Genomic DNA, 24,629 nt, shown 5'->3' with positions numbered 1-24,629 from the left:
TTGCTGGGGACCCTAGGACGTGCGGTGTCCAATTTGGTGCAATTTGGACATGCGACACGTGTAATATTAATACATTTCAAAAAACAGTGAACAGGCGGGGCTTCAGCGCTCTGGGTTGGAGTCACAAAGAGCGTCTTTCTCCCCGGTGTATGACCTCAACTGGCAGAGTCGTCTTCCATTGTAGAACATGGGACTGAATCGTTGACATTTTGTTAAACTGTGCTATTAACAGGTCTTAGAAAGTCTTACAGTTTGAATGGGCATGTACTAATATATCATAATAATATCAAAATGGTATTATTATTTACATATTCAACACAAATTTATCTTTACATTTGCAATTGCTGCCTGAATAATATATCCTGCTTGCAAGTCAATGTTGTTCATAAGTTGAAACAAAGTTCATAAAATGACACACAAAAAGAACATTATAGTAGCGGCAGGTTTATAATGACAATCTGGCCCCCGGCCTGAAATGAGTTTGACAGCAAGGACTTAGAAGATACTCAAAAACGTTCAGAAATGATCTCGATGGGCATGTGCAAAGCTCTACAAACAGTCATAGGCAGACACCGAGTGAGTCACTTAAAGAAACCTTTTAAAAGGCCGCCATTTGAGTGATATGCAGCTGGCGTCGTTACCGTCTCTGTCGTCGGCCGCCGCCTCTGCGGACAAGCGCTTCACGGGCAGCGTGAGTCCGGCCAGCAGAGACTTCAGCTGAACCAGGTCCGGATTCTCTGAACACAAACCCCTGGAGGGAAAAGAAACAAAACAAACAAAAAAAAAAACAAAAAAAACGTACAACTTTTATCACCGTCTGATAGAAAAATCGCAACGTGTTCACAGAGCACTTCAGCGAGTGCAGACACAGCACGCCTTTTACACTCATGTCTATTGTTATGTTCCTCAAAAATTACACGGTGGGATGTTTTAAAAGCCGAACTTTTTAATTTTAAACTTACTGCAAGATGTTGGAGTGCTTCTGGAGATAAGGGACAGCCGCTGCGGCATCGTGGGTAATGTATTTCTGCGCGAACTGAAGAAACTTATTGATGAAGACCAGCGGGGTGCGGCTCCTCTGAAAGTTCTACGAGGCGAGGCGACAAGGACGAGCATGAATCACCACGTTTTTTTTTAAGGCTAAACTCCCCACTTCAACCTCACTCTCCTCAAAACAATTAAAGAGCCGGCGGTACTGAGCCCCTCCCCACCTTGAGGACCTTCATGAAAGAGAGCAGACAGTCCTGCAGCGCCCTCTGGTGGTCGCTGTGGAACACCAGCGGCTGCAGCAGCTCCAGGATGGCCAGCACGTTGGAGAAGAAGGTCAGGTGGTTCTGTTGCCGGAACTCGTGGAAGTTGAGGTGGATGCGGCCGTGCAGCAGCCCCGCCACCATGGGCAGGTGCCTGGAGGAGCAGAGGGACGAACAGTCAGCAAGGTACATTAAATACTAAATGATATCTCCATCTACAGTGCTGACCGTAAGTAACTGGACACCTACACATGTTCTGTTGTTTTGGTTCTGTATTTTCAATGTTTGGATTAACAATCAAACAATTAATATGAGTCTCGAAATACTCTCGACTTGAGAGCATTTACATAGATATTGGTTTCATGACTTTGAAATAACAAGCCTTTTCATACAAAGTCCCCTTTTTGGACAGACCACATATATGTACATTGGACACACTACTATCTTCAACTTAGGTAGCACTTGTAATTATTTGTTTGGATATCTTTTGTATGAAGTGAGATTCTAAAATCTCTGACCCATCACCAGACTTCAATATCTGATACCATGTTAACTTTCAAGACCATAAAGCAACCTGTTGCATTTCAGTGCATCGCAATGGGAATTAAGCTGCAGACTTGATTCAACAGTAATGCTGTATGGACGTGGCATTACAAAGTCGTCAGATCGCTGTACAGCTCACACTACACAACTTTCTGTCTTGTGATCGGGAATCTTGCCGTCTTGTGGTTTCACACTACATAACTGATCGGTGACATGACAAGATCTTTCACCAGGAGGAATGCCAGACAAGGTCTGTCGGGTCTCAAAACTTTGCTTTATCACTAAACACACGCAGGATAATTTATTATTTTATCATATTCTTGATCACTGTAAAAACGAATGAAAGCAGAATATAAATAAGAAATATATTAAAAACCTAGAGAACAAAAGTGATGCAGGAGCTGCAGACAATGTCTATCAGAGATGCAGACAAACAGGATGAACCTGTCCGAAGGCCACGAAAGGACCAGCCAAGCAGCAGTCTGGACACTGTCACAGGTTGCATTGAAAACAGAAACTTGGTGACAGTCCAATATTCTATTTACTGGAACTCAGGGACAGTTTCATGTTCTATTATTGTTCCAAAGTGAACAATAATTAACACACACTGTCAAAATCAGCAATCTCAATTGTGGTAACTGAAAATTGCAGTATTATAAAAAGTACTCATATCGGTTCTCCGTATTGGCAAGTACCCAAAAGTGAGTACTTGTACTCGGTCTGAAAAAAATGGTATCGGTGCATTACTAGCCAAAACAAGAGAAAATGTGTCACTGTCCAATTACTTACGGCCAGTGATGTATTTGCACGTGTTTAACTCACCTGAGCAGCAGCACCGGATGGGACACGGACATTTTTCGGCAGGCGAGGTTGGCGTCAGACATGCGGCTCTCTGCAGACTTGGAGTCTCCAGTGTCAGCAAGCAGCGAGACCAGACGATGGACTAAGACGTCAAGCTGGGAAAAATGTATATATAAAATAAAAAAAATTAAAAAAAAGATATATATATATATATATATAAATATATGTATATAACATATATATACATTTTAAGCGAATGAACTTAATTATCTGTAATTAATTTATTCAATTAATCACAAATAATGGCATATATGAATATTTGCTAGGAAAAGCCCCCAAATGAAGTTATTTCAGTTCAAAGACAACACATTATTGTGGCACCAAGTAAAACATTGAATAGACATAACAAAAGGTGGTTCAGAAGTCAATATATCGTTTTATTTCAATATATAAGAAGTTTTCACAAATACATGTTTTCTTTTTTTATTTTTTATAAGTCTATCACTTAGGCCAAAACAGCTCCATTGATCTCAATACCTCTTATTTCGCCTTCAGTCAGTTGCTTAGACAAACTAAGTTGTTTACATTTTGAGTGTAAGTCTGCCCTCTCCGTTTAACTATGTTGCCTGTAAGTGAGAACAGTCTCTCACATGGCACAGAGGTTGCAGGGGTGGCCAGATATTTGAGAGCGAGCTGCCAGTCTGCTTTACATATGCCCCTGCGTGAGTCGACCACCACTGCAGCGGACACTCATTCATGCTGATGCTGGGCTCCGCCCGGCAACCCGGAGCCACCACAAACAGGGTCAACCGCGTTTACCTTGTTTCGTGTGGCAGGGCAGGTCCCGGACCATGCAATCCAGCTTCTATGTTCGCAGTCAGGCAACGACCCGCCAATCGCCAATTGCGGTTAGAATTGTGTGAGGTACTGTGACTTAAGGTCAGGGGCAAAAATGTGTTAATTGAGTTACCTTTTCTTTGTCTTTATTTTTTTTTATTACAATTAACAAAATTAACATGATAATTTTATATATACAGTGGGGCAAAAAAGTATTTAGTCAACCACCAATTGTGCAAGTTCTCCCACTTAAAAAGATGAGAGAGGCCTGTCATTTTCATCATAGGTACACTTCTTTACCTGTATTAATGGCACCTGTTTGAACTCGTTATCAGTATTAAAGACACCTGTCCACAACCTCAAACAGTCACACTCCAAACTCCACTATGGCCAAGACCAAAGAGCTGTCAAAGGACACCAGAAACAACATTGTAGACCTGCACCAGGCTGGGAAGACTGAATCTGCAATAGGTCAGCAGCTTGTTGTGAATAAATCAACTGTGGGAGCAATTATTAGAAAATGGAAGACATACAAGACCACTAATAATCTCCCTCGATCTGGGGCTCCACGCAAGATCTCACCCTGTGGGGTCAAAATGATCACAAGAACGGTGAACAAACATCCCAGAACCACACGGGGGGACCTAGTGAATGACCTGCAGAGAGCTGGGACCAAAGTAACAAAGGCTACCATCAGTAACACACTACGCAACCAGGGACTCAAATCCTGCAGTGCCAGACGTGTCCCCCTGCTTAAGCCAGTACATGTCCAGGCCCGTCTGAAGTTTGCTAGAGAGCATTTGGATGATCCAGAAGAGGATTGGGAGAATGTCATATGGTCAGATGAAACCAAAATAGAACTTTTTGGTGAAAACTCAACTTGTCGTGTTTGGAGGAGAAAGAAAGCTGAGTTGCATCCAAAGAACACCATACCTACTGTGAAGCATGGGGGTGGAAATATCATGCTTTGGGGCTGTTTTTCTGCAAAGGGACCAGGACGACTGATCCGTGTAAAGGAAAGAATGAATGGGGCCATGTATCGTGAGATTTTGAGTGAAAACCTCCTTCCATCAGCAAGGGCATTGAAGATGAAACGTGGCTGGGTTTTTCAGCATGACAATGACCCAAACACACCGCCCGGGCAACAAAGGAGTGGCTTCGTAAGAAGCATTTCAAGGTCCTGGAGTGGCCTAGCCAGTCTCCAGATCTCAGCCCCATAGAAAATCTTTGGAGGGAGTTGAAAGTCTGTGTTGCCCAGCGACAGCCCCAAAACATCACTGCTCTAGAGGAGATCTGCATGGAGGAATGGGCCAAAATACCAGCAACAGTGTGTGAAAACCTTGTGAAGACTTACAGAAAACGTTTGACCTCCGTCATTGCAAACAAAGGGTATATAACAAAGTATTGAGATGAACTTTTGTTATTGACCAAATACTTATTTTCCATCATAATTTGCAAATAAATTCTTAAGAAATCAGACAATGTGATTTTCTGGATTTTTTTTCCTCATTTTGCCTCTCATAGTTGAGGTATACCTATGATAAATAACAGGCCTCTCTCATCTTTTTAAGTGGGAGAACTTGCACAATTGGTGGCTGACTAAATACTTTTTTGCCCCACTGTATATATAACATTTAAATAGGGCTGTGGTGATAAATGCAATTAACAATTTAATCATACCTTTTGTTCATTTTATGCCACTATCATAGCATAATCTGATAAAAGTGCAATGATATATGTCTACCTGTCCTGCAGAAGAGCTTGGGTGGACAGTTATAATTTGCCTCAACCCAGCTGATGAAAAAACAACTCATTCACATTCTATTTGACACAACATTTCTAATATTGTAAGGAAATTCACCTTAAATTTTGATGGAAATAGGACAATTTTAGTTAGTTGGACAATTTTACAAAATATTCAGCTAAAACAATTGCGATCAGGCAATTATATAATAACTGTAACATGTCTACGTTTTATTTAATGCAAAGCAAAGCATTGAATCCTACATGCGTGTAAAACGTGCCCTATAAATTAAATTAGTCTCGCCTATAAGTATCAAGGAAAACTTGGGTATGTCTTGTCCTAAGCCTGATACTGGATCAATTTGAACGATTCTGACCCTGATCAGTCAGGCCGACTCCCAAAGACCAAAAAATAAGTTTGAGGATGAAAGACACTGACCTTGCAGGTGCTGCCGTCAGCCACGCCCCCGCTGCTCAGCGTGGCGTCAGGCAGCGTGACGTGCTGGATAACCTCTGGGAACTGCAGGTAGATCTGCAGCAGGAGGTTCTGGCACCGCTTACTCATCGCACTGGAGAAGAGGAGAGAGCGTGGCGTGAGTGAGCATGGGTACACATGTGTCGCTACTACCAGGAGTCATTTAATTTCCAACATTATTTCATGGTGACTTGGATCAACTGTTGTTTTGTCAACATGGACAACTCAGAAAAAACACAAGGTTTAATTTTATTCTATTATTGTCATCGTAATTAAGGACAAATGACACAATGTTCACAGTCAAAGTCATAGATCAAGTTTCCCTTGATCCATGTCAACTGTGTGGTACTTATGGTAGGGTCACACCAGCAGGCTGCAGCGTGAAGCCGAGCGGCTCTCCTCTTGTGCCCCTGGCAGCAGTGGGCGTGTCGGCTCAAAATGGACTGGCTGTGTGCGCGCCAACATTTCAAACCTCTCTCCTTTTCCATATTTAATATACATTTATAGACAGATGGTGCCGGGTCTACTGGCTTTTTATTACAATTGTGTCGTTTGTTTACTTCGCAAAATAAATATAGATAAATAAATAACAAAATAAATAATTGAATTTGGAAAAAAATCCGTAAGTAATCTTGCCTTCCCGTCCCTTAAAATAAAGAATTGTCTTTGTTGAAGAAAGATAAAATGATGTGCTCCTTATTACATTGATAGTTTAAATGATGTTTTTCGTTTGAAGAATTAGGAACAAGCGGTGGTCCGAGCGTCCGTTTTTCCAAGGACCAGCGCCATTGAGAGCGCATCTTCACTCCTATTGGCTGTCGCCCGGCTACATTTGCAAACCTGCCCAACTTTCTTCGTTCCCCGTCATCTCGTCGGCGGTCATCGCTCCGCCCCCTGCAGGGGGGTGAAGCTCTGTTTGAACGGCATTGCAGCCTGTCGTTTTAGCAGCTCCCCGTCGCTGACGGTGTGACCGTACCATTACACGATGACACCAAACTAAAAATGCTAGTTTGTCCAAAAATAACTATTTACAAGCTGGCTCACAATACAATTCTATATTTATATATTGACATTTAATACACAATCTGAATTTCTACCAACTTTTCAGTGTACCATCCGAGAGACAGAGTTGAAATATTCCAATTTATTTGTGACTATGGTGCTATTTAATTCATGCATAAAACGATTGCATATCGTCCAAACAAATGTATTAAAATATTGAAATGTTTTAAAATAAATAAATTGAAAAGAGGAAAATGTAATCGTTTACAACCCAGCCCTACAAATGATCACCCGGTACTGACAGGTTTCCATAACCAGTGTCATTGTTTGTCTCATCAAGTCTCTGTCTCTGACTGATCTTTCGATTGTGCGGCACTTCTGCAAACTGTTCCAATTTGGATGGGTGCTTTATGAAAACATCGCTAATATGATGCCGTTACAATGTGTAGCATGTTCCACTGACGACGACAAGGGGACTGCGATTGTTCACCCACCAAAGTCCCCCCCCCCCCTCCAGAGCTCATACCCATGTGGGTGTGAGCTCCAATTCCAGAGAAAGGACCCTTGATGATGTCACATCTCTTTCAGCATGCTCTCCAATTGAATATCAATGGAGCCTTACGTCGAAGGAAGTCACAGAGGGAGGATGACAGAGCATTTTACTTTTGTGTCAGTTAAGCGACGACAACGCAGTGACTGTCGATACAAACAGACGATAGATTAAAAAAAAAAAAAAAAGGGAAATCAAGAGTAACGGAATTCAAAAACTTAAAAGGTACTTCCCTTAAAAGTTCAGGCCAATCTCATCAAATCCTCTTAGGGTCTAAGACTCTTGACGGGCTCAAATGACGCTCCGTCTGTAAAACTAAAGAGATAATTACCGACGGAGATGCATTGTAGGCAAATTGGGATGACCTTGACAAAGAGTAAAGACGTCTCTCCGTGTTTGGGAGTGGATTCTGTGTGTAACTCTGACAAACAGCGGCTTATCCAGCACTAAGCTGGAGCTAGAAGGACGCTTTCTACATAAACAAGTGTTTACTCCGCACAAGGCCAGAGCCCTTTACTTTCAACACGCTTTCATCCAACCTTGTTTTCAGCAGCAACAATTTTAACCAGACAGCTTAGCTGTACTTAAAATATTGTAATTCGGGAGCTAATTTTGCTTGACCTTGGCCAAAGTTTCCTCATTAAAGTGGTTTAGCGCCCAAAGACATATTCATGAAAGGAGGTTTTGCTGCCATAAAGAGTTGCACCCCTGATCTCTGACAGCTAAGTCGGAGCAGGAATTCACAACACGGCCAAGTTTAGAGCTCCAGCCTTAATCCTCTTGGTTTCATTATAACACACTGAGCTTTTAAAGAGATCACAGTCAGAGACGACTTCAGCCCGCTCTTAATTTCACACCAATAGACCTAATTATCGAGTTCTCCCTGGTCCGCAGCATTGTGGCTGACAGTGGAAGCCTGCAAAGATCATCTGCACCCAGAGAAAATCTACTGTGATTTAGTACATCAGCACACACACAAAAAAGACACCCCATGTCAGGACTAATTATAAAGAACAAAAAGTGTGTCCAGGAGGCCTGTGAGTATATGTGCAGATTTTCGAAGGCAGGGGAACGATAAAATGATCGGTGACACGGTTCTCCGTCCAAGGCCGTACCTGTCGCCCCATTTCTTGGAGCAGTTGATGAGGTACTCCGACACCTTCTTGATGTTCTCCACGTCGCCGTCGCAGCAGGAGTGCAGCAGCGGCAGCCTGGACTGGATGAGGGAGCAGGCGGCCTGGTCCAGGGCGCTCCTGTCGCCGGAGGGCTCCTGACCGCTGAGCTCCGACTCGGAGAGGATCAGGTCCACCAGGCTGATGAGCTCCTCCGAGTTCAGCCGCAGGACATTCTGCTCTGTTTTTTTCTACGGGGACGAATAAATAAACAGAAAAAAAGGGGGGTGAGGGTGGGGGGGTGGAGGACAACTGGTTAAGCGTAGACACATTCAGACTGCTGAGTCATCAAATTGAAATTGTTGAGCTGGTCGCTTTCACTGTAAATGATATCAATCAGGATGCTATTTAAGTCATTGAAACAACTTTTCACATGTGAGGAAGGCGTAGAATATGTCTCGATTATGAACGTGAAAATGGCATCTTAAACCGCTTCGGGGACATTCCCTCCATTCTCTGTATGAGTGACAGATGAAAGCAGGTGTTGCTATGGAGACCGACTTTCAACTACACTCCCTGGTGTCGTGCTAATTGCTAGGACTAGGTCCCTCGTACAAGGCAAGAGAAAGCAGTTCTTATTGTAATTATTTATTTCATTTGGACTTAAATAGTGAGAGTTTGGAATTGAGAATGAGACTTTTGATCCTACTTGTGGGATCTTCTGGTCTCGTCCTTGCCAGATGCGTGGAATGTGACTGCAGGCCCAGAGGAAGTCCAGCGCTGAGGAAGGGTCCAGTCTGACAGGCAAAAAAAGCATCATATAACCCTTTCACTCATAATCTGGAAAGATCCTCAAGGGCTCAAAATTACAAAAAAAGGTCTGTTGATTTGGCCATTTAATGCAGACAAGTCACCGCAATTTTGCGCAGTCTCGCACATATTGCAGAGATTGGTCTAATATGCATTAATTGTTACAAATTGCAAAATTACAATTTGATGGGGGGACTGGCTTCAGGAGGTGTCAACACACCCATACCTCTGGTCTTTGCGCTTGCTGAGAATAGCACTGATGCACTGCAGGAGCGTGCTCCAGTTGGACTGGTGGGTCAGCAGGGCCAGGAGGTATGGCCTGTATGAAGGGGTTCCCCGGCCCTGAAGTGAACAGACACAGTGGCGTGATGGGAAATCCGAAGAGCTCCTTGCACGACTGCATACTCAGGTGAGATGAAGGGACATATCAGCCACATTCGCAAGCTGTCTTTAACGTACCTTGTTGAAGGAAAACAGCAGTTTCTGCTGAAGCTCCGAGCAGACTGAGGTCACCTCGGGGTCAAGATGTTCCAACCAGTCCACCAGCAGCCCGGAGCTCAGTCCCGTCTTGGTCACCTCGGAGCTGTGAGAAACAAAGAGAAAATAAATTATACATTTTATAAAAGCCTAGAACCCATCTCACAGCTATTTATGCGGAAAGCGATCCCATTTTCTCCACTCGTGGAATAATCAATCGATTGATCGGACAATATGTAACAGCGTGAAGACACTCAATGGCAAGCTGAATTGAAAGGTGTCTAGGTAATTGGGCCCAGGATCAGTCCGGCAGTATGCCTGTTGCTGGTTAAGACTCCTCAACGAGTAACAGGTAAACCCCCATCCCCCATCCCCACACACACACACACACACGGCAGAGGAGCCCTTGCAATGATATGTTATACATCTGCTCCGGGGCTTGTTCTACCTTGCCTGCTCGCTACAATAAACCGGTGTGTTTTTAACCCCATCTCCTGTGTGTCTCTGTGCCAGAGGGCCCTGAAAACACCACGCGGATGGCGTGTGGCAGGTGAAACTGCCACATACGTGTATGGCCATATTGCATAGATCTGTATATGTTCTTTCTGAGGAGGATCCAGTCTGTCAATGTGTGCAACAGGCTTCTGAAGGTGTTCTACCAGTCGGTATGCCGGCGTACTCTTCTTTGCCATTACGTGCTGTGGAGCATCGAGGCGGGGGATGCAAACAGCCTCAACAAGCTGGTGAGGAAGGCCTGTTTTGTTGTTGGGCTTGAACTGGACAGTCTGGAGGTAGTGGCAAAGAGGAGGCATGATGAAATGCGTATGACCTTCCTTTGTGCCGGCGGCCATCAGACTGTTCAACACCGCCTGTTCAACGCCGACCCCAGCACCAGTCAACTGAATCCAATAAACTGACCCCGCCTCATTGGACTGATGCACACTTTGAATTATAAATCTGGATTATAGTTCCACAGACACTATATAATACCATTATAAACCTGAATTATACTTCCATATGGACATTATAATATCACAACGGATATAATATAACTTTGGACCATAAATCAGCATTATACTTAAATTATATTTTACCCCTTATTATTACTGTTATTATCGACTTCTGCTATTACTGTATACCACATTTGCTATCATTGCTATTATTGCCCTGCAGACGGATGTACTGTGGCCTGTGGGTGAGGTAGTCGGGCACCATTATGTTGTGGCCAACCTTGCCTTGATGGATGACTCGGTCATTAACTTCTGCAAAAGCCTTGTATTAAGTTCTCCTGTCGAAGTTCTTCATTAACAGGTCACAGCAGCATACGCTGAACAGCCACAAGATTAAAACCACTGACAGTTGAAGTTAATAACATTGCTCATCTCTAACAATGCCACTCGTCGGGGGGGGGGGGTATTAGGCAGCAAGTGAACAGTCAGTTCCTGAAGTTGATGTGTTGGAAGCAGGAAAAATGGGCAAGCGTAAGGATCTGAGCGACTTTGACACATTTCACCTGCCCCTCATAGTCTCTGCACGGGACTGTAGAGGGGGAAGAGAGATCCAATCACCAGGGCGTTGAGGGGGAGAGCCTCCGCCTCCCCTCTCCTTCTTCGCTCCAGTTTCAGAACATAGTAAAATGCCAGCCATTGGTGTACTCTGGTCTGGCAGTTTTGTACATTATCTAACTTAAACTAGCAAAAATGAACTTTAAACGCTACACAAACTTAACCAAACGGGGCTAAACTTACATTGAAATTTAACTTATCGTAAAACGAACTACCTAAACTAGGAAAGAAAGGTAAAGTAATCAAAATAAAATGGCGAGGAAAGTGAAAAGTGGAAAAAGTGGGGAGCTGCTATAACAGGCATCCACTGGGCAGCAGCACCAAGCAAGTTTATTAAACGGCTCTGTGGAATAATTGATAATGACTGGCAAATAGTAATTATTTATTAATCAATAGTGACTGACGAGCTGTTATTAATGGCTGTGACGGGCACCCAATTGGGCAACCAATTGACGCCTGGTTTTAAGTCCCTTTCACGTATGCCGGCTACATGCTCTTGCTAACACTAGCGAGTGGCGCCATCTTGTGAGGCTACATTGAAAACGTGATGATATAAATGTGGACTTTTATATCGTCCCATTCAACATGTCTCATTTCACACTAAATGTCCCAAATGTCCTACTGAACATTAACAGAAGTTGATATGCTAGTCATGAAGGGCAAAGTCTTTTTTTGTGTGAATAGTTTGCTGTGTTGTTGTGGACAACTTTTATAAGTGGAAGCTCTTGAACTAGGAATACTTGTTATAAAAATCCTTTCAAATCAATATTCTATGTCAATCTTTTTATTTATGTACCAAGCAGCCATGTAATAGGTGGGACAATGTACAGCCAGTGGGTCATTATTGCCAAATAACCTACCGAGTCTTCTATTCATAACCGGTGAAAGTGAAACAATCACGGCATCAATAAACATAACTGTTTTCATTTAATTTTACTTTTTTCATACAAATAGGATTCCCTGCAAATGGATCAGCGGCGCTCACTTGTTGGGATCTGCTTCCTTTTTCACAGCTCGCTCCTCCGTCTCCTGAAGCAGAAGTGAAATCACCATGGCAACAGGGCCAGCTGTCCCATTCTGCGTACCGATGGTCATCAACAGAGACAGAAGCTCCTCCAAATAAGGCGAGCTCACCTCCATCAGCCCCTGTAAGGCTAATACACAAGAAACACATTCAATTATTAAGAGGCTTTCGATTGCAGTTTCAAAAACATCATGGAAGCCAATGGGAAGCTCATTTTTCAAACAGTTGCTTTTATTTGGTATCATATGGGGCTGTCACAATCATGATATTTGAATTGAATAGAAACAATTGTGGTTAATAATGTAATTGTGTTTATTTGTTCATTATATGCCACTGTAAAAGTGGCATAAAATAATATGTGTAAAATACATGTCTCCCTATTGCAGAAGAGCCATTTATTGGCATTAAGAACATAAAATTCAGGTAGACAGTTAATTTACATCAACTCAACTGATATAATTGCACCAATTGCACATTTAATCTATTTCTACATTCTAACTTTTTCTAAATTAACCCTTAAAGTTGGATAGAAACATGTTTATGGATCCGATTAGAACATTTGCACATTAATGTTTTTCGTTTTGGCCAGTGAGCCCTTAAGTTCAGGATTCAAGATTATGAATCATAAATAAACGCACGCCAAAACAGCGATGAACCCATCTGCCTCCATCATTCCACCTCGGAAGTGAACGACCGGTCACAATGGAACCTAACAATTTTCCAAAAAGACCACGTGATCTACTCAAATAATCACGATCGGGCGATTATGTAATTATTGTGACAGTTCTAGTATCAGATAAAAGAAAAACGAACTATTGGAATCAAGCTGATGAAATGAATGTGTTTTATTACAATTGAAATGAAAAGAATAGCAAACAAATGGGGAATAAAGCCCACTAAGGATTTAAATTAAAAAAATAAAAATAAAAAAACAGTTTCAAGTCCAACTGCCCACTGTGAAACCACAGTTATGACAGTGACTGTAAGCAATGACGGTTCCCTCCCTCTTTGAATCAACAAAACAGCATTCAGATGCACACCACGCGTTTGGGCGTAAAAGGCTTCGTACCTTTGCTGATGAGCTCAGCCTCTGCGTTGCACCTCTCTCCAGCCCTCAGCATGGAAATGACGGCCCTCACCGGCACCTCGGGGTCCCGACGGTACGCCAGAGCCTCAGCCAGGTGGAGGAAACCTGCACGGACTGCTCACACACAGGCAGGGGTCACTTTCTAAATTCACTGGCCCTGAGGTTGTTATTTCAATATTATTTCAAGGGTTCAATTTTTTTTTCTCGTAATGGAAGGGTTTTCATTAAATGTTATACTTTTTAAGACATGAACTTGAACGTGAACATTTAAGGCAAACTAATCAAATTAACTAAATTAATGAAATGTAATTGCCTTTTATTTATTTCATGTTACCTATTATTTCTTCCATCTAATTTTAGGAAAAATAATCCCTCTTTTACTCACAAAAAGTATTGCCAGTAAGTATAAAGGTATATTTGGTACAGGGCAGAGGTCTTAGGTAGAAGTCATAAGGTAGGTTATGAACTTGATGATTCTTATAAGAGAAATGTTCACTGACGCAGAAGAACTTCTAACTTGTCAAATTTTGACAAAAATAACTATAATCGGACAAAATGTTGAAGTTGAAATTAAGACCAAAAAAATAAATTAATCGAATTTAAGACTCTTTCATGCCATTTAAGGCCTAATATTTATATTTATTTATATATTAGGGCCGTATATTATGGACCATATTATATATGGTCCCAAAATAAAATTGCATTTCAGACATTTTAAGAATCAAAACAGCGTGGGTACCCACCGTCGCTGAGCCTGTGTTTGTGGGAGTACTGGCCGGCAAAGGACTTGAGGAGGGTCTTCAGCGGCCCCGGCTCCACGGTGGGATTATCCAACCAGGTCAACATCTCCACGATGACCTTAAGGAGCAGCGAGGAGAACGCCACGTCCTGCGAGACGAGCCTCTGAAAACACACGCACACACATCGAGCGGGTGGAAGGTTAGCGTATGGGCTACTCAAATGAATTTAGAAATTGTGAAATATTCAACGTTCCAAGATTCAAGACTGTTTATTTGTGACATCATCAGTCATACAAGTACGGTGCAGTGAAATGATAAAACTCCCTTACTCAAGGCCGTGCAAAACAAAGTAGGAAGAAAAATACAATACTACACTCAATATATTAATTAAATATATTTATACGCAAGAAAGCAAAAAATATGAGCAAGAAATATATACATAAGCAAAAGATATATGTGTGTGTAATATGTATATGCGAGGCACGACATTAACGTTTAGAAGTGCTTGCGAAGCTGGCAACCACGCATCAGCTTTTTGTTGCCAAGACTGACACAATTTCAAAGAGTTAAAATTTGATTTCTAAACAGACGGCAAGGTATACTGTGCTGGTTGTCAACGACACCACACAAGACGGTTGACAACGCCTAAATCTGGCTGCTCGGCGCAACTGAGCAACCATTACTGTAGAGGCATGATATGTGTGTATGTTTGTACCAAATGCAACATCACAGGATTGCAGTGAGCACAATAATGTACAGCATAGAGGACGTGTCAAACTCTAGGCCTGTGGGCTGAATCCAGTCCGCCACGTCATTTTATGTGGCCCGCGAAAGCTTAAAAGGCATATGATTGTGTTTAAATAAAAGTCTATGCTGCTTTACGGCGCACAGTGACCATAAACTACATCTCCCACAATGCATGTCCATTTTGTGACCCGCGAAATGATGGCATCCTGTGATTAGATCGCAGTGTTTCCATATCGGCGTTTAACTAAAGCGGTTTTCACACAAGTGATGGAGTTGAAAAAGATCTACAAATAATACCAACATGTCCAACAAGATAAAAATTGATGCAGAGGGAAGGCAATTTAATGAAAGAGCGAATACATGTTTGTGCTTCAGGGAGAAAAAACGGTGCATCTTCTGTGTTACGAGGCAGTGTGGGTGATGAAGGAATACATTTTAGGTCGGCATTTTTACACCTAACACTGAGTCAAGTTTGCAAAATGTAGTCTCCAAGAAAAACATCAAATTGCAGAAGAAATAAAAGGCAGACTGCATCGCAGCGGAATATGTTTACGAAAGCTACAGCCCCAAATGATGCAGCAGTGAAAGCTAGCTTCATTGTGGCTGAAGAAATCGCCCGAGCTTCCGAGTATTTTTCAGGGGGTGCATTTATGAAGCGGTGCACGCTAAAGGTATGCGAGCAGGTGTGCCCCGCCCAGATACAGACTTTTTAAAAGGTCAGTCTGTCGACAAACACCATCGCAGACCGAGTTAAGGAACTGGCAGGCAATATGACGACACAGCGGGCCGAAGAGACACGCGGTTACCTGGCGTGAAGGCAGACCTCACTGTCAGTGAGGAGCTCTTGGATGTAGCTGCCACGCGTGGGACGACCACGACGACGACGGGGAGGGACATTTTTGATGCGGTGGAGAGGTTCGTAAGTACAACTAAATTACCCTGGGAAAAGTGGGTGGGGCTGACTCCCGATGGCCACCTGCAATGTGTGCATCACCTCATCCACTTTACCCAGAACTGAGACAGCCCTTATTGTTATTTTGAGTTAATTACAAATACTACTTTGTATGTGTGGCAGTGTACTCAGTGTGTTTACAGGTGCTTGTGTTCATGCAGCTAAATGTTTACTGTCATCAAAACCATCTGTCATTAGTTGGACATATGCCCTCTGCTGGGTGGTCTGCAGCCATTTGTTTTTGTAAAAAGCCACATCTGTCACACATGTTCTTAGCAGCTCACAATTATTTGTTGTACCATAGTTCTGCCCCCTCAACTATGACAAAAGAGTTTTGAACAAAGTTGATGTAATAACTTGTGTTTGATGATATTTGTCTTTGTTATTAACTTGAAAAGTTTGATCCTTGATTGATGGAGTAATGCGGGTTCCTTAACCTGATTAAACAAGGGGATTATGTTATAATAACAAAGAGCATTGAGCTTACATATATTTTTTACATTTATGTAAATGCATGTACAATATTTGTTCACTTGAATAAATAATAATCAATTTCAGAGACAGTTATTTAACGAAAAGTTAAGGAGTAGTTACATGTATACAGTCTCACAGCTACAACCAGTCCTTTGAGGGCAGCCATAATGCTGATGTGGCCCGGGGTGAAAATGAGCTTGACACCCCTGTCAAGCGCCGTAGAGAGTGTGTGTTTACCTGGTAGAGGTGGAGCTGCCGCATCAGGGGGCAGGAGAGGGCGTGGCTGCGGTGCATGGCCATCACGACGGGCCCCGCGTGGGTGGAGGTGAGCAGGGCCGCCAGCGCTTGGAGGAGACAAATAGCCAGGCCCCCCTGCTGAACCTGGCCCTGCTTGGCTCGCATCAGCTCCTTGGCGAGGGCCTGCTGCAGGGCCAGGGAGAGCTGGCTGGGGGGCGGGCCGGGCCAGCGAGGGTCCGTCTTTAAAGGGAATATCTGCAGAAGAAGAGATGACATGCCAGACAAGCAACTAGCTTACATCAACTGTGGAAAGAAAATGGCAACTTTCACAACAGAAGAAAGGAAATTGAACACTTTGGAAGAAATGATGAAAATCTTTTAATGTCAGATTTTTTTTTTTAAATATGCATATGTTCTATTCCTTGGAGCAATAAGTCATATAATTGAGTTATTGATAAATTACATTGCAATTACATCCTTCACACACAACTTACTGTTCTTTTGTTGACTTAACTTTTAATGACCTCAGTAAAACCGAAAAACCAACATTTGCAGCTCACCCTACATTAGTACATTAACACAGTATATTTAATAACATACTGAATTATGAGAACACCTGCTACTGGCTAAAATATTGGCGTTTGGATTGCATGTACATTTTCTTATGTACTGATGGACAAACATCATTGACCGCAAGTTACTCAAACAGAGCATGTGGAGAAAGTCCTACCTGCAGAAGCATGCTGGTTAGGTCATCATCGGGTCCGATTACGGGAATCTGATTGGCTGTTCTCATCTTCATAGAGCCGTGAGGAGTTTCCACGGTGACTTTGGCCTTACTCATTTCAGCAGAATCTGTAAGGGAACATTAAAGGATCACTGCCTAAGATCCTCCAGCTCTTTAAATAGTGAGTCAAGAACCTTGAATTGCAACACATTTCTCAACCTAACTAGACACTGAAATGCAAGTGTTGCCAATTCAGATGCAAAACGATAACTGATAAAACACAATGATAATTCAGATTGATAATGACACTTGCCTCGCCGTGGCGGCAGGGAGGAGCTGAGCAGCGTGTGGAAAGTGTGCCCCCCAGTGGCACCTCGCTCATGCTGCACCTCGACCAGGTGGGCCATGTAGTCTGAAGGGGAAGATAAGTTAAAGCTATGACGTTATCAATCCTTGCCGGGGGAAATTCAAAGCAGTTACAGCAGCAGAAAGTTGGAAAACACAGTACGAGTCAAAAAAATAATGAAATCAAGCATATGTACAGATTAGGCTTGTATTTGCGATCGTATATAGGATTGTATATCGGCGATCGAAGGGATGATCGGCGATTGTGTTTTTCCTACGCCGATATTAAGGTGATTTTTTTAACCTAACTTACTATCATAACTAAGATGTTGTAAAAAAATAAACTCTAGAATCTGCACCCTACTGTGCATTTTGAGATGCATGTCCGCCCGCTCCATTATTTAACGGGGTTCAGCCGTTTGCCTGATGGCAAACCAAAAAGGCGAGTGGAGTCGAGTCGAGTCGAGCTGGTTCCATGCGGTGGAGAAGCGGCATAAGAGTGTTATAAATGTAATAAAGTCTCAGAGATGCGGCGCTGCGGCGCAGTCTGCCGGAGAGAAGATGCTTGGAAAAAAAGGCATCAATCAATCAATAATGGAAACGATCATCCAACCCTAGTACACATATATGCATAAATGTAAGGCTGTACCCCACTCAGAATTTCGCTCATGCCTAGGGTTGAGTACCGAGACGCGGTATTAAACGGGCCCCAGTGCTAAATTATTAAAGACCGTAATAACGATAAGCTGACATTTCCGCACCATGCAATCTGTTTCTAACTTGCAATAACATTAAGGTATTCGTCCAAGAAGCATTTTCGCTATTATCAGAAGAGATCTCTCCTCTCTCTCCCCCCTACTACATTTCTGGAATGGTGATATGTGTGAGGAGGACGGGGCCGGCAACCTCTGCGACCCAATCACCCCCTCTCTCCATGCGTAATGTGCACAAGATAAAGCAGTGTTAATTCTGCTCTTAATTTGTTTCAGAGAGTATACCAGATTGATAAGGAGTATCGGTAATAGTGGTACTAAACGATACCCATCCCTACCCGTGGCCCGTTCCTCTGTGCCCAGTTCCTCCAACTAAAAACACACTGTTTTTAGTTGTTTTATCATCCTGTTATTGTAATGCACAGTGACTGACCAAAAAGCCTCCCCAAAAAAAACGCTCGACTTGAAGGATTTCAGTCAACTGATGGGTTACCAACTGATGATATGACTTTTGGGGGGCAGCCCTACATAAATATGTATATATGTACAGTAATATGCTATGTTAACTTGCCAGTCCAATATGGGCAGGTCAATTATGTAAAGTACAATTATGCGTGGTAACATACTGTAGTAGTAGTAGTTATAGTAGTAGTAGTAGTAACACTGTGTGAGAATAATATGCAATGATAGTACTAGTGCCAAATGGTATGTTATAATATGCTGGTATAATATATGTATAGCTGTATTGTCAAATATTTATATCTATAATTTAGTAAGATAGCAGTATATTAGTAATAATAATAACAACATTATAACAATATTAAGTATCAATTATTATCATCACTACTATACTGAAATCCCCCAAAAATGCAAATCTGATTTATATGCTCACGCTTGTCCATGATGTTTTGTTCCAGTGTCTGTGGATCGTGGGACACTGCCTGGTCCAGGTACTGCAGCAGCTTACTCATGCTAGACACAGGGATACCGAACGACTGCACAAACAGCAGCAGCTGCTGGGGTTCCAGGTCTTGTAAAGCTGAGGAGGATACAAAAAAAATAAAAATAAATAATAATAATAATAAAATAAATAAAAACAATAACTGGCACTCATACTAAGCCATGTTCATGCCATTCAAGTCAAATTCATACCTGCATCAACCAAGCGGGAAACCTCGGACCTGATCATCCTTAGCTTCAACCAATCAGGCAACAGGAGAGCCTCTTCTGACGTGTCCACCAGGAAGGCTGTGGGGAGAGGCTTCTTGTCCGGGAACCAAATGTCCAACAGGCCATAGAAGTCACTCTCACCTTGTGGAAAAGAAAAACAAAACAAGGACACCTCGGTAAAACCGGACCGAAAATCGTACTTTCTACACCTCCAAAAATGAGGAAGTGGTCAGCCGTACCTTTGGGTGGTCCCAGGGTTAGCAAGATGACCATAGCATGGACCACCAGAATGTGCATGGTGGCGGTTTCTCCTGTAGTCCAGCGCAGAAAGACCTGGTCCTGAGACTCCGACTGGGAAACAAAACAATGGTACCAAACATTTCATTTTAAATGATGGCTCTATTTTTGTTGAATTTACACTGTACTTAGTCTAATTTTGAAGTTATCAGTATACCTGGGAAGGTTATCTAGATAGACTAGATATTGTCTGGGATTTTGGTCATAATTATAATTATAATTACGCGATACTCAGTAGATAAAACATTTTTATCAGGTTAAAAAAAAGCAAAAAACAGATAAAAGTAATATTTTTAATACTCTGTTAATTGAATCTCGGTACTAATTTCCCAGGTCTAATAGAGTTCGGTTCCAAATTTTCGGACCCTTAAAGAGCTCAAGTTGTAAAAAAGGCCTCTACCTGCTTGGTAATAATTTCCACATTACTAATGAAGCTTTCTAGAATATTTATTGTGTGTAAATATCTTATGAAAGCCAACAGTCATTCCTAAAATATCTGCAAATTATCAATATTGAGACATCGGTCATAAAATATTTGATTTTGTCAATATCTGCCAACCCTGAGAAACCAACAAAAACCTGGCCAAATACAATGTGGTTCGTTGCGTAATGGAGAATGAGCCAGGAGTCAAAATTAGTTAGACTTTCTTCTTCTGTCCATTTTATTTATTTTTTTATTAAAAATTTTCTATTGGAATCTATGGAATGACAAGAGCACAACTTTTTTGTTTTACATTTCCGTCCATTTCTTCCTTGCGGATACACCTTGCATTGAGTATAAGGATGACGGTGGTGCCTTTTTTTTGTTCTTTGGTTATTTGCCTACTTCCAAAACGTTTCAAACTCTCACAAGCGGATTTTAAAGCCAGCGCTCACCCAGCTGTAGAGATCCTCGCCCTCCTTGGTCTTCCTCATCCTCTTGATGTAGGTAGAGAAGATGGTGAGGAAAGCAGAGAGCACGGCGTCCGACTCGGGCCTGCAGGAGTGCTTGGAGAAGAGGTTGTTCATGATGGTGGAGCGCTCCACGATGAGCCGGGCGACGTCCTGAACCGGGCGGGCGGAGGGAAAACGGGAAGGTTAAATATCGTGTGGATTGGAGAAGGCAGCAGAAGATGAGCTACGGCTGCCAGGCGTGGTTACCAGAGCCAGGTCGTTATGTGAAGCCTGCTCTTCCACCGGTGCATGCTGGGAAAGGTAGATGAGATAGGCGCTGATGGTCTGCGGATCGGTCTCCATGTGAATGGCCTTTAGGACACAAAGACAAAGAGTGTAAATGATCTGAATGCTATGACCTGGTCCATGGTGCCACAGCACACCATCTCCCTGTTGGGTGTCCTGAGTGGCAATCGGGTTGGGGGATGTGGAAGTGGAAGCAAAACGTGAGTTTAGTTTTTGGTCATGTTATTGGACCACGAATGCGGCAAGAATGCTGGCCCTGGAATACCTAGACCAATGCTGCAGTTAAAGTAAAAGCCTTTTGTTGTTTTTTTTAACCCAAAGTTAATTCTTTTGAACAATGGGAGTCAAGAGAGATTTTTCAAGAATTTTTAAAGCTTCAGCCGACTGCGGCATAGCGTGCTATAGTACAGTGTAATACCTAGTTACAATGGGGCAATAACGGTCGCCAAAGGACGTCTACTAAAAGCGCTTGTTTTTTAGGACTAACACCTTACGCCAGGGGCACACTACCCGACTTTCAAGGTCATCAGATCGCTGTACACTTCACACAACACAGCTTTCTGTCTGTCCAGTCGTTGTGGTTTCACACTACATGACTGATCGGCGACAGGGGGGGTCACACATGACAAAATCTTTCACCAGGAGGAATCCCCGATGACATGTCAGGTCCCCAAACGATGTTTTGTCAGAAAAAGACATGAGAGAAGTGACAACGGAAATTACAGGATCCAATGCACAGGACAGGATTATTTATCTTTTATCATGGACTTATTTTATTCTTTGATAACTGTAAAAAAAAAAAAAAACGAATCAAGGCAGAATATAAAATAATAAATAAATAAAAAATATATGAAAAACCTAGAGAACAAGGAGCAAAATAGGTATGTTGTGTGTTTCTGGCTGCTGTTCCGGTGCACTTCCGTCTCCCCTTCTGGAATCCTCCCCTCCCCCTCACTCCGTGTCGGCTCTCATTGGCTGTAGCTCGTTGAGTCGCTCAGGACTCGAGCCGACATGACCAGATATTAAACCTGCTTGATGTCTCGCCGAGCGGTCAGATCGCATTGTGACCAGTTCACACCACACGCTAACAGCAGCACGCTATGATTGTTGATAATTTGCCTCCGATCTGGGGCTCGGCTTGGCAATCACCAAAAACCGATTGGCAAGTGTAAAATCCGGCTGAAATCTTCTAGTCTGAACTGGGCTTGACAACACCACAAGGAGCTCCTATAGACTTAAGAGGGGACAGGGAGTACGACAGACAAGAAGCTGCTGCTATTCCGCTAAGCTCCATGTTGAAAAGAGTGGGACCTGATGGCGCTTGATATCGGTGGTCTAGTGGGACTGTCTTTCGGTAATGAAAGGGGTTTTCTAGCACTTCTCATAACAGTCTGAGTCTGTGAGTACGAAAAACCCTCTTTTAATCGACCTTATTCGGCAGCCGCAGTTGCTCCATTGTAGTATGTACTGCAACTCTGGATACTGGACCAATTTAAAAGATACTGATGCCAATGGGTTGACTCCCAACAATGGAAAAGTTAGGCTATGGTTAAAGTAATTACCAAATCAAGTACATAACTAAAGTATTTTATATGTTTTCCCAGGGGTTTCTTGGTTGCCATGACAACACGGTCCAGAGTTCACTGTCGAGAGGAACTGACCTGCTGCAGAGCAGTGGACGTCATGCCTCGCACACTGTCGAACAGTGGGAGTTTTGGGAGGTCCTGCAGGAGCCACTGGTACCCCGTTAAGAGCTCAGAGTCTGCAGAATCCTCCTCCATGGGCTGGTCTCGCTCTTCTCCGTCTCTCAGGCCCCCTTCGCTCAAAACCAAAGACAATCCCTGCAAGCGACAACATGACGCACTGGAATCATTTGACATCCCGGAAAGAACACGGTTTTACCGTTATTACAATTATTACATTGTTGCCTGACAGTAATTACTTCAGCAGATTGTTTTGTTTTTGTAAAAATACTAGATTCCACAGTCCATGTGTTTCTATCCAAATAGCAGGGAAATTTTAAACCAATGTTAGAAATGTTGCAATAAATAAAACATAATGTAGGTGTGTTTCTATCAGTAGGGTGTTAGAAAAATGACAATTTTTAAGTTCACATTTTCAATGTCATAACATAGCTGTTCTGCAATAAGTAGATATGTATTATACCACAATTATTACTACATTATTATTAGGACACTATACAATTATTACAGTATTACACAGTGACATCAAAAGAAAAAACAACAACAAAACAGACAAATAAATTGTTGACCGTTATTATTTGTATGACAATAAATCGTCAACTAAAATTTCATGAGAGATTTTTTGACAGCCCTAATCTCAGTTCCATGCAGTACCTTCATGGCCAGGACCCGTGATGCGACCTGAGAGGAGCTGAGGCGACGCAGAAAGTAATCCAGCACTTCGCATGTGGTCTGCTCGTCCGCTTTAGGACCCAGAAGAAGGTCCTGCAGCCGCCCGAGGAGCTGCCTTTGCTTTTGTTGTCTCTGGCAGGGAGGATTCAAGATTTTTATTTGTCACATACATATACATACTTTCATACATATATGCAGTGAAATGTAATGACATGTTTGAAATGAAATGAAATGACATGTTTGGACGGATCGACAAAGGCTCCCGTTTTCGAAAAGGTCAACATGGAGAAAATGTCCCACTCCCACGGAAACACAACTTTCATTTCCACGCCGGGTTCAGGGGCAAAACGCTGCAACATCGAAATGTAAAGGGTATGACCCTCAATTTGTAATTTCCATTCAAGACGATGGAAATACTTTTAATAGCAACGATCACATCAACCTTATTATCATGTTGGAGTTGATTACACATCCAAAATCCACTTATATTTAATCAATTTAAAATGTTTATTTTGGGCTGGGTTTGAAAGGAGAAAAATTGACACTCTGATACAATTTAATTCTATTCTTTCAATTTCAGAATAGATTACAAAATTGTTAGACTGATAATTGGTTTGGACGTTATGCAACCATTTTAGTATTTAAAGGGGACCTATTATGCTCCTTTTTACACAAATTAATAAAGGTCTCTGCGGGTCCCCAAAACATGCCTTTGAAGATTTTTTCTGAAAATATCACTCAGATTATGCATTTGAGTCATTGTTACATGCCTCCATAACCCTCTTGTTCCAAAACGGGCTGTTCAAGTGAGAGGAGCCACCCTCCTGAGGACCCGAGGTCTGCGAGCCAATCGGGTTTGAGCAGAAGTTCTGGGTTCAGTGAGCCAATGGCGTTTTAGAATAGCTTCCATCTTTGTTGTATTTACTCCCAAACTTTGAGTGATTTCACCTCATCAGTACACCAAAATCTGTTTTCTGAACAAATCTGAGGCTAGAAATAATCAATCCAGTCGCTGAATCTTCACTCATATTAGATCTACTGATTTTCTTTGCCGTCCCGCGACGGGACTCTTGGACGCGGGGATATTTTGTTTCTTGGAAACGTTGTGAAATAAAATCAAATAAAATAAAATAAATACATCTACAATAAAAACACACAATTTGTATTGGTTTTGTTTGGAGAAATGCACAGCAGATGACCATATAAAGAAAGTAGAAAAAAACGTTGCAAACCGAGCATTCAGAGCGGTCGAAAGCCTGAGCGTTTTGTTCACAGCGATCACACTCTGTTATTAGTTTACCTCATTATTTGACACTTTGGCCACAGCTACTATGAACATCCCACGTTGTAACATTATATATATGACAGAAAATAGGGAAAAGCATAATCGGTCCCCT

General features: G+C 42.4%; 1 protein-coding gene across 1 annotated transcript in view; it reads right to left on the bottom strand.

Moving 5' to 3' along the window:
* ints1 (integrator complex subunit 1) overlaps positions 1–24,629 on the bottom strand; it is a 40,034-nt gene that overhangs the window by 3,876 nt on the left and 11,529 nt on the right. The window contains 22 exon segments of the mRNA XM_080009068.1: positions 642–751; positions 963–1,087; positions 1,212–1,404; positions 2,616–2,749; positions 5,614–5,743; positions 8,317–8,564; positions 9,023–9,110; positions 9,350–9,465; positions 9,583–9,706; positions 12,151–12,319; positions 13,259–13,390; positions 14,020–14,179; positions 16,427–16,681; positions 17,157–17,281; positions 17,467–17,565; positions 19,104–19,250; positions 19,364–19,522; positions 19,621–19,732; positions 20,555–20,722; positions 20,819–20,923; positions 22,519–22,698; positions 23,215–23,364. Coding sequence (XP_079865194.1) covers positions 642–751; positions 963–1,087; positions 1,212–1,404; positions 2,616–2,749; positions 5,614–5,743; positions 8,317–8,564; positions 9,023–9,110; positions 9,350–9,465; positions 9,583–9,706; positions 12,151–12,319; positions 13,259–13,390; positions 14,020–14,179; positions 16,427–16,681; positions 17,157–17,281; positions 17,467–17,565; positions 19,104–19,250; positions 19,364–19,522; positions 19,621–19,732; positions 20,555–20,722; positions 20,819–20,923; positions 22,519–22,698; positions 23,215–23,364 — 3,229 coding nt within the window.

The sequence above is a fragment of the Zeus faber genome, assembly GCF_960531495.2.
Source record: "Zeus faber genome assembly, chromosome: 11".
Classification (NCBI taxonomy): Eukaryota; Metazoa; Chordata; class Actinopteri; order Zeiformes; family Zeidae; genus Zeus; species Zeus faber.
This window is presented reverse-complemented; position numbering and strand designations above follow the sequence as displayed.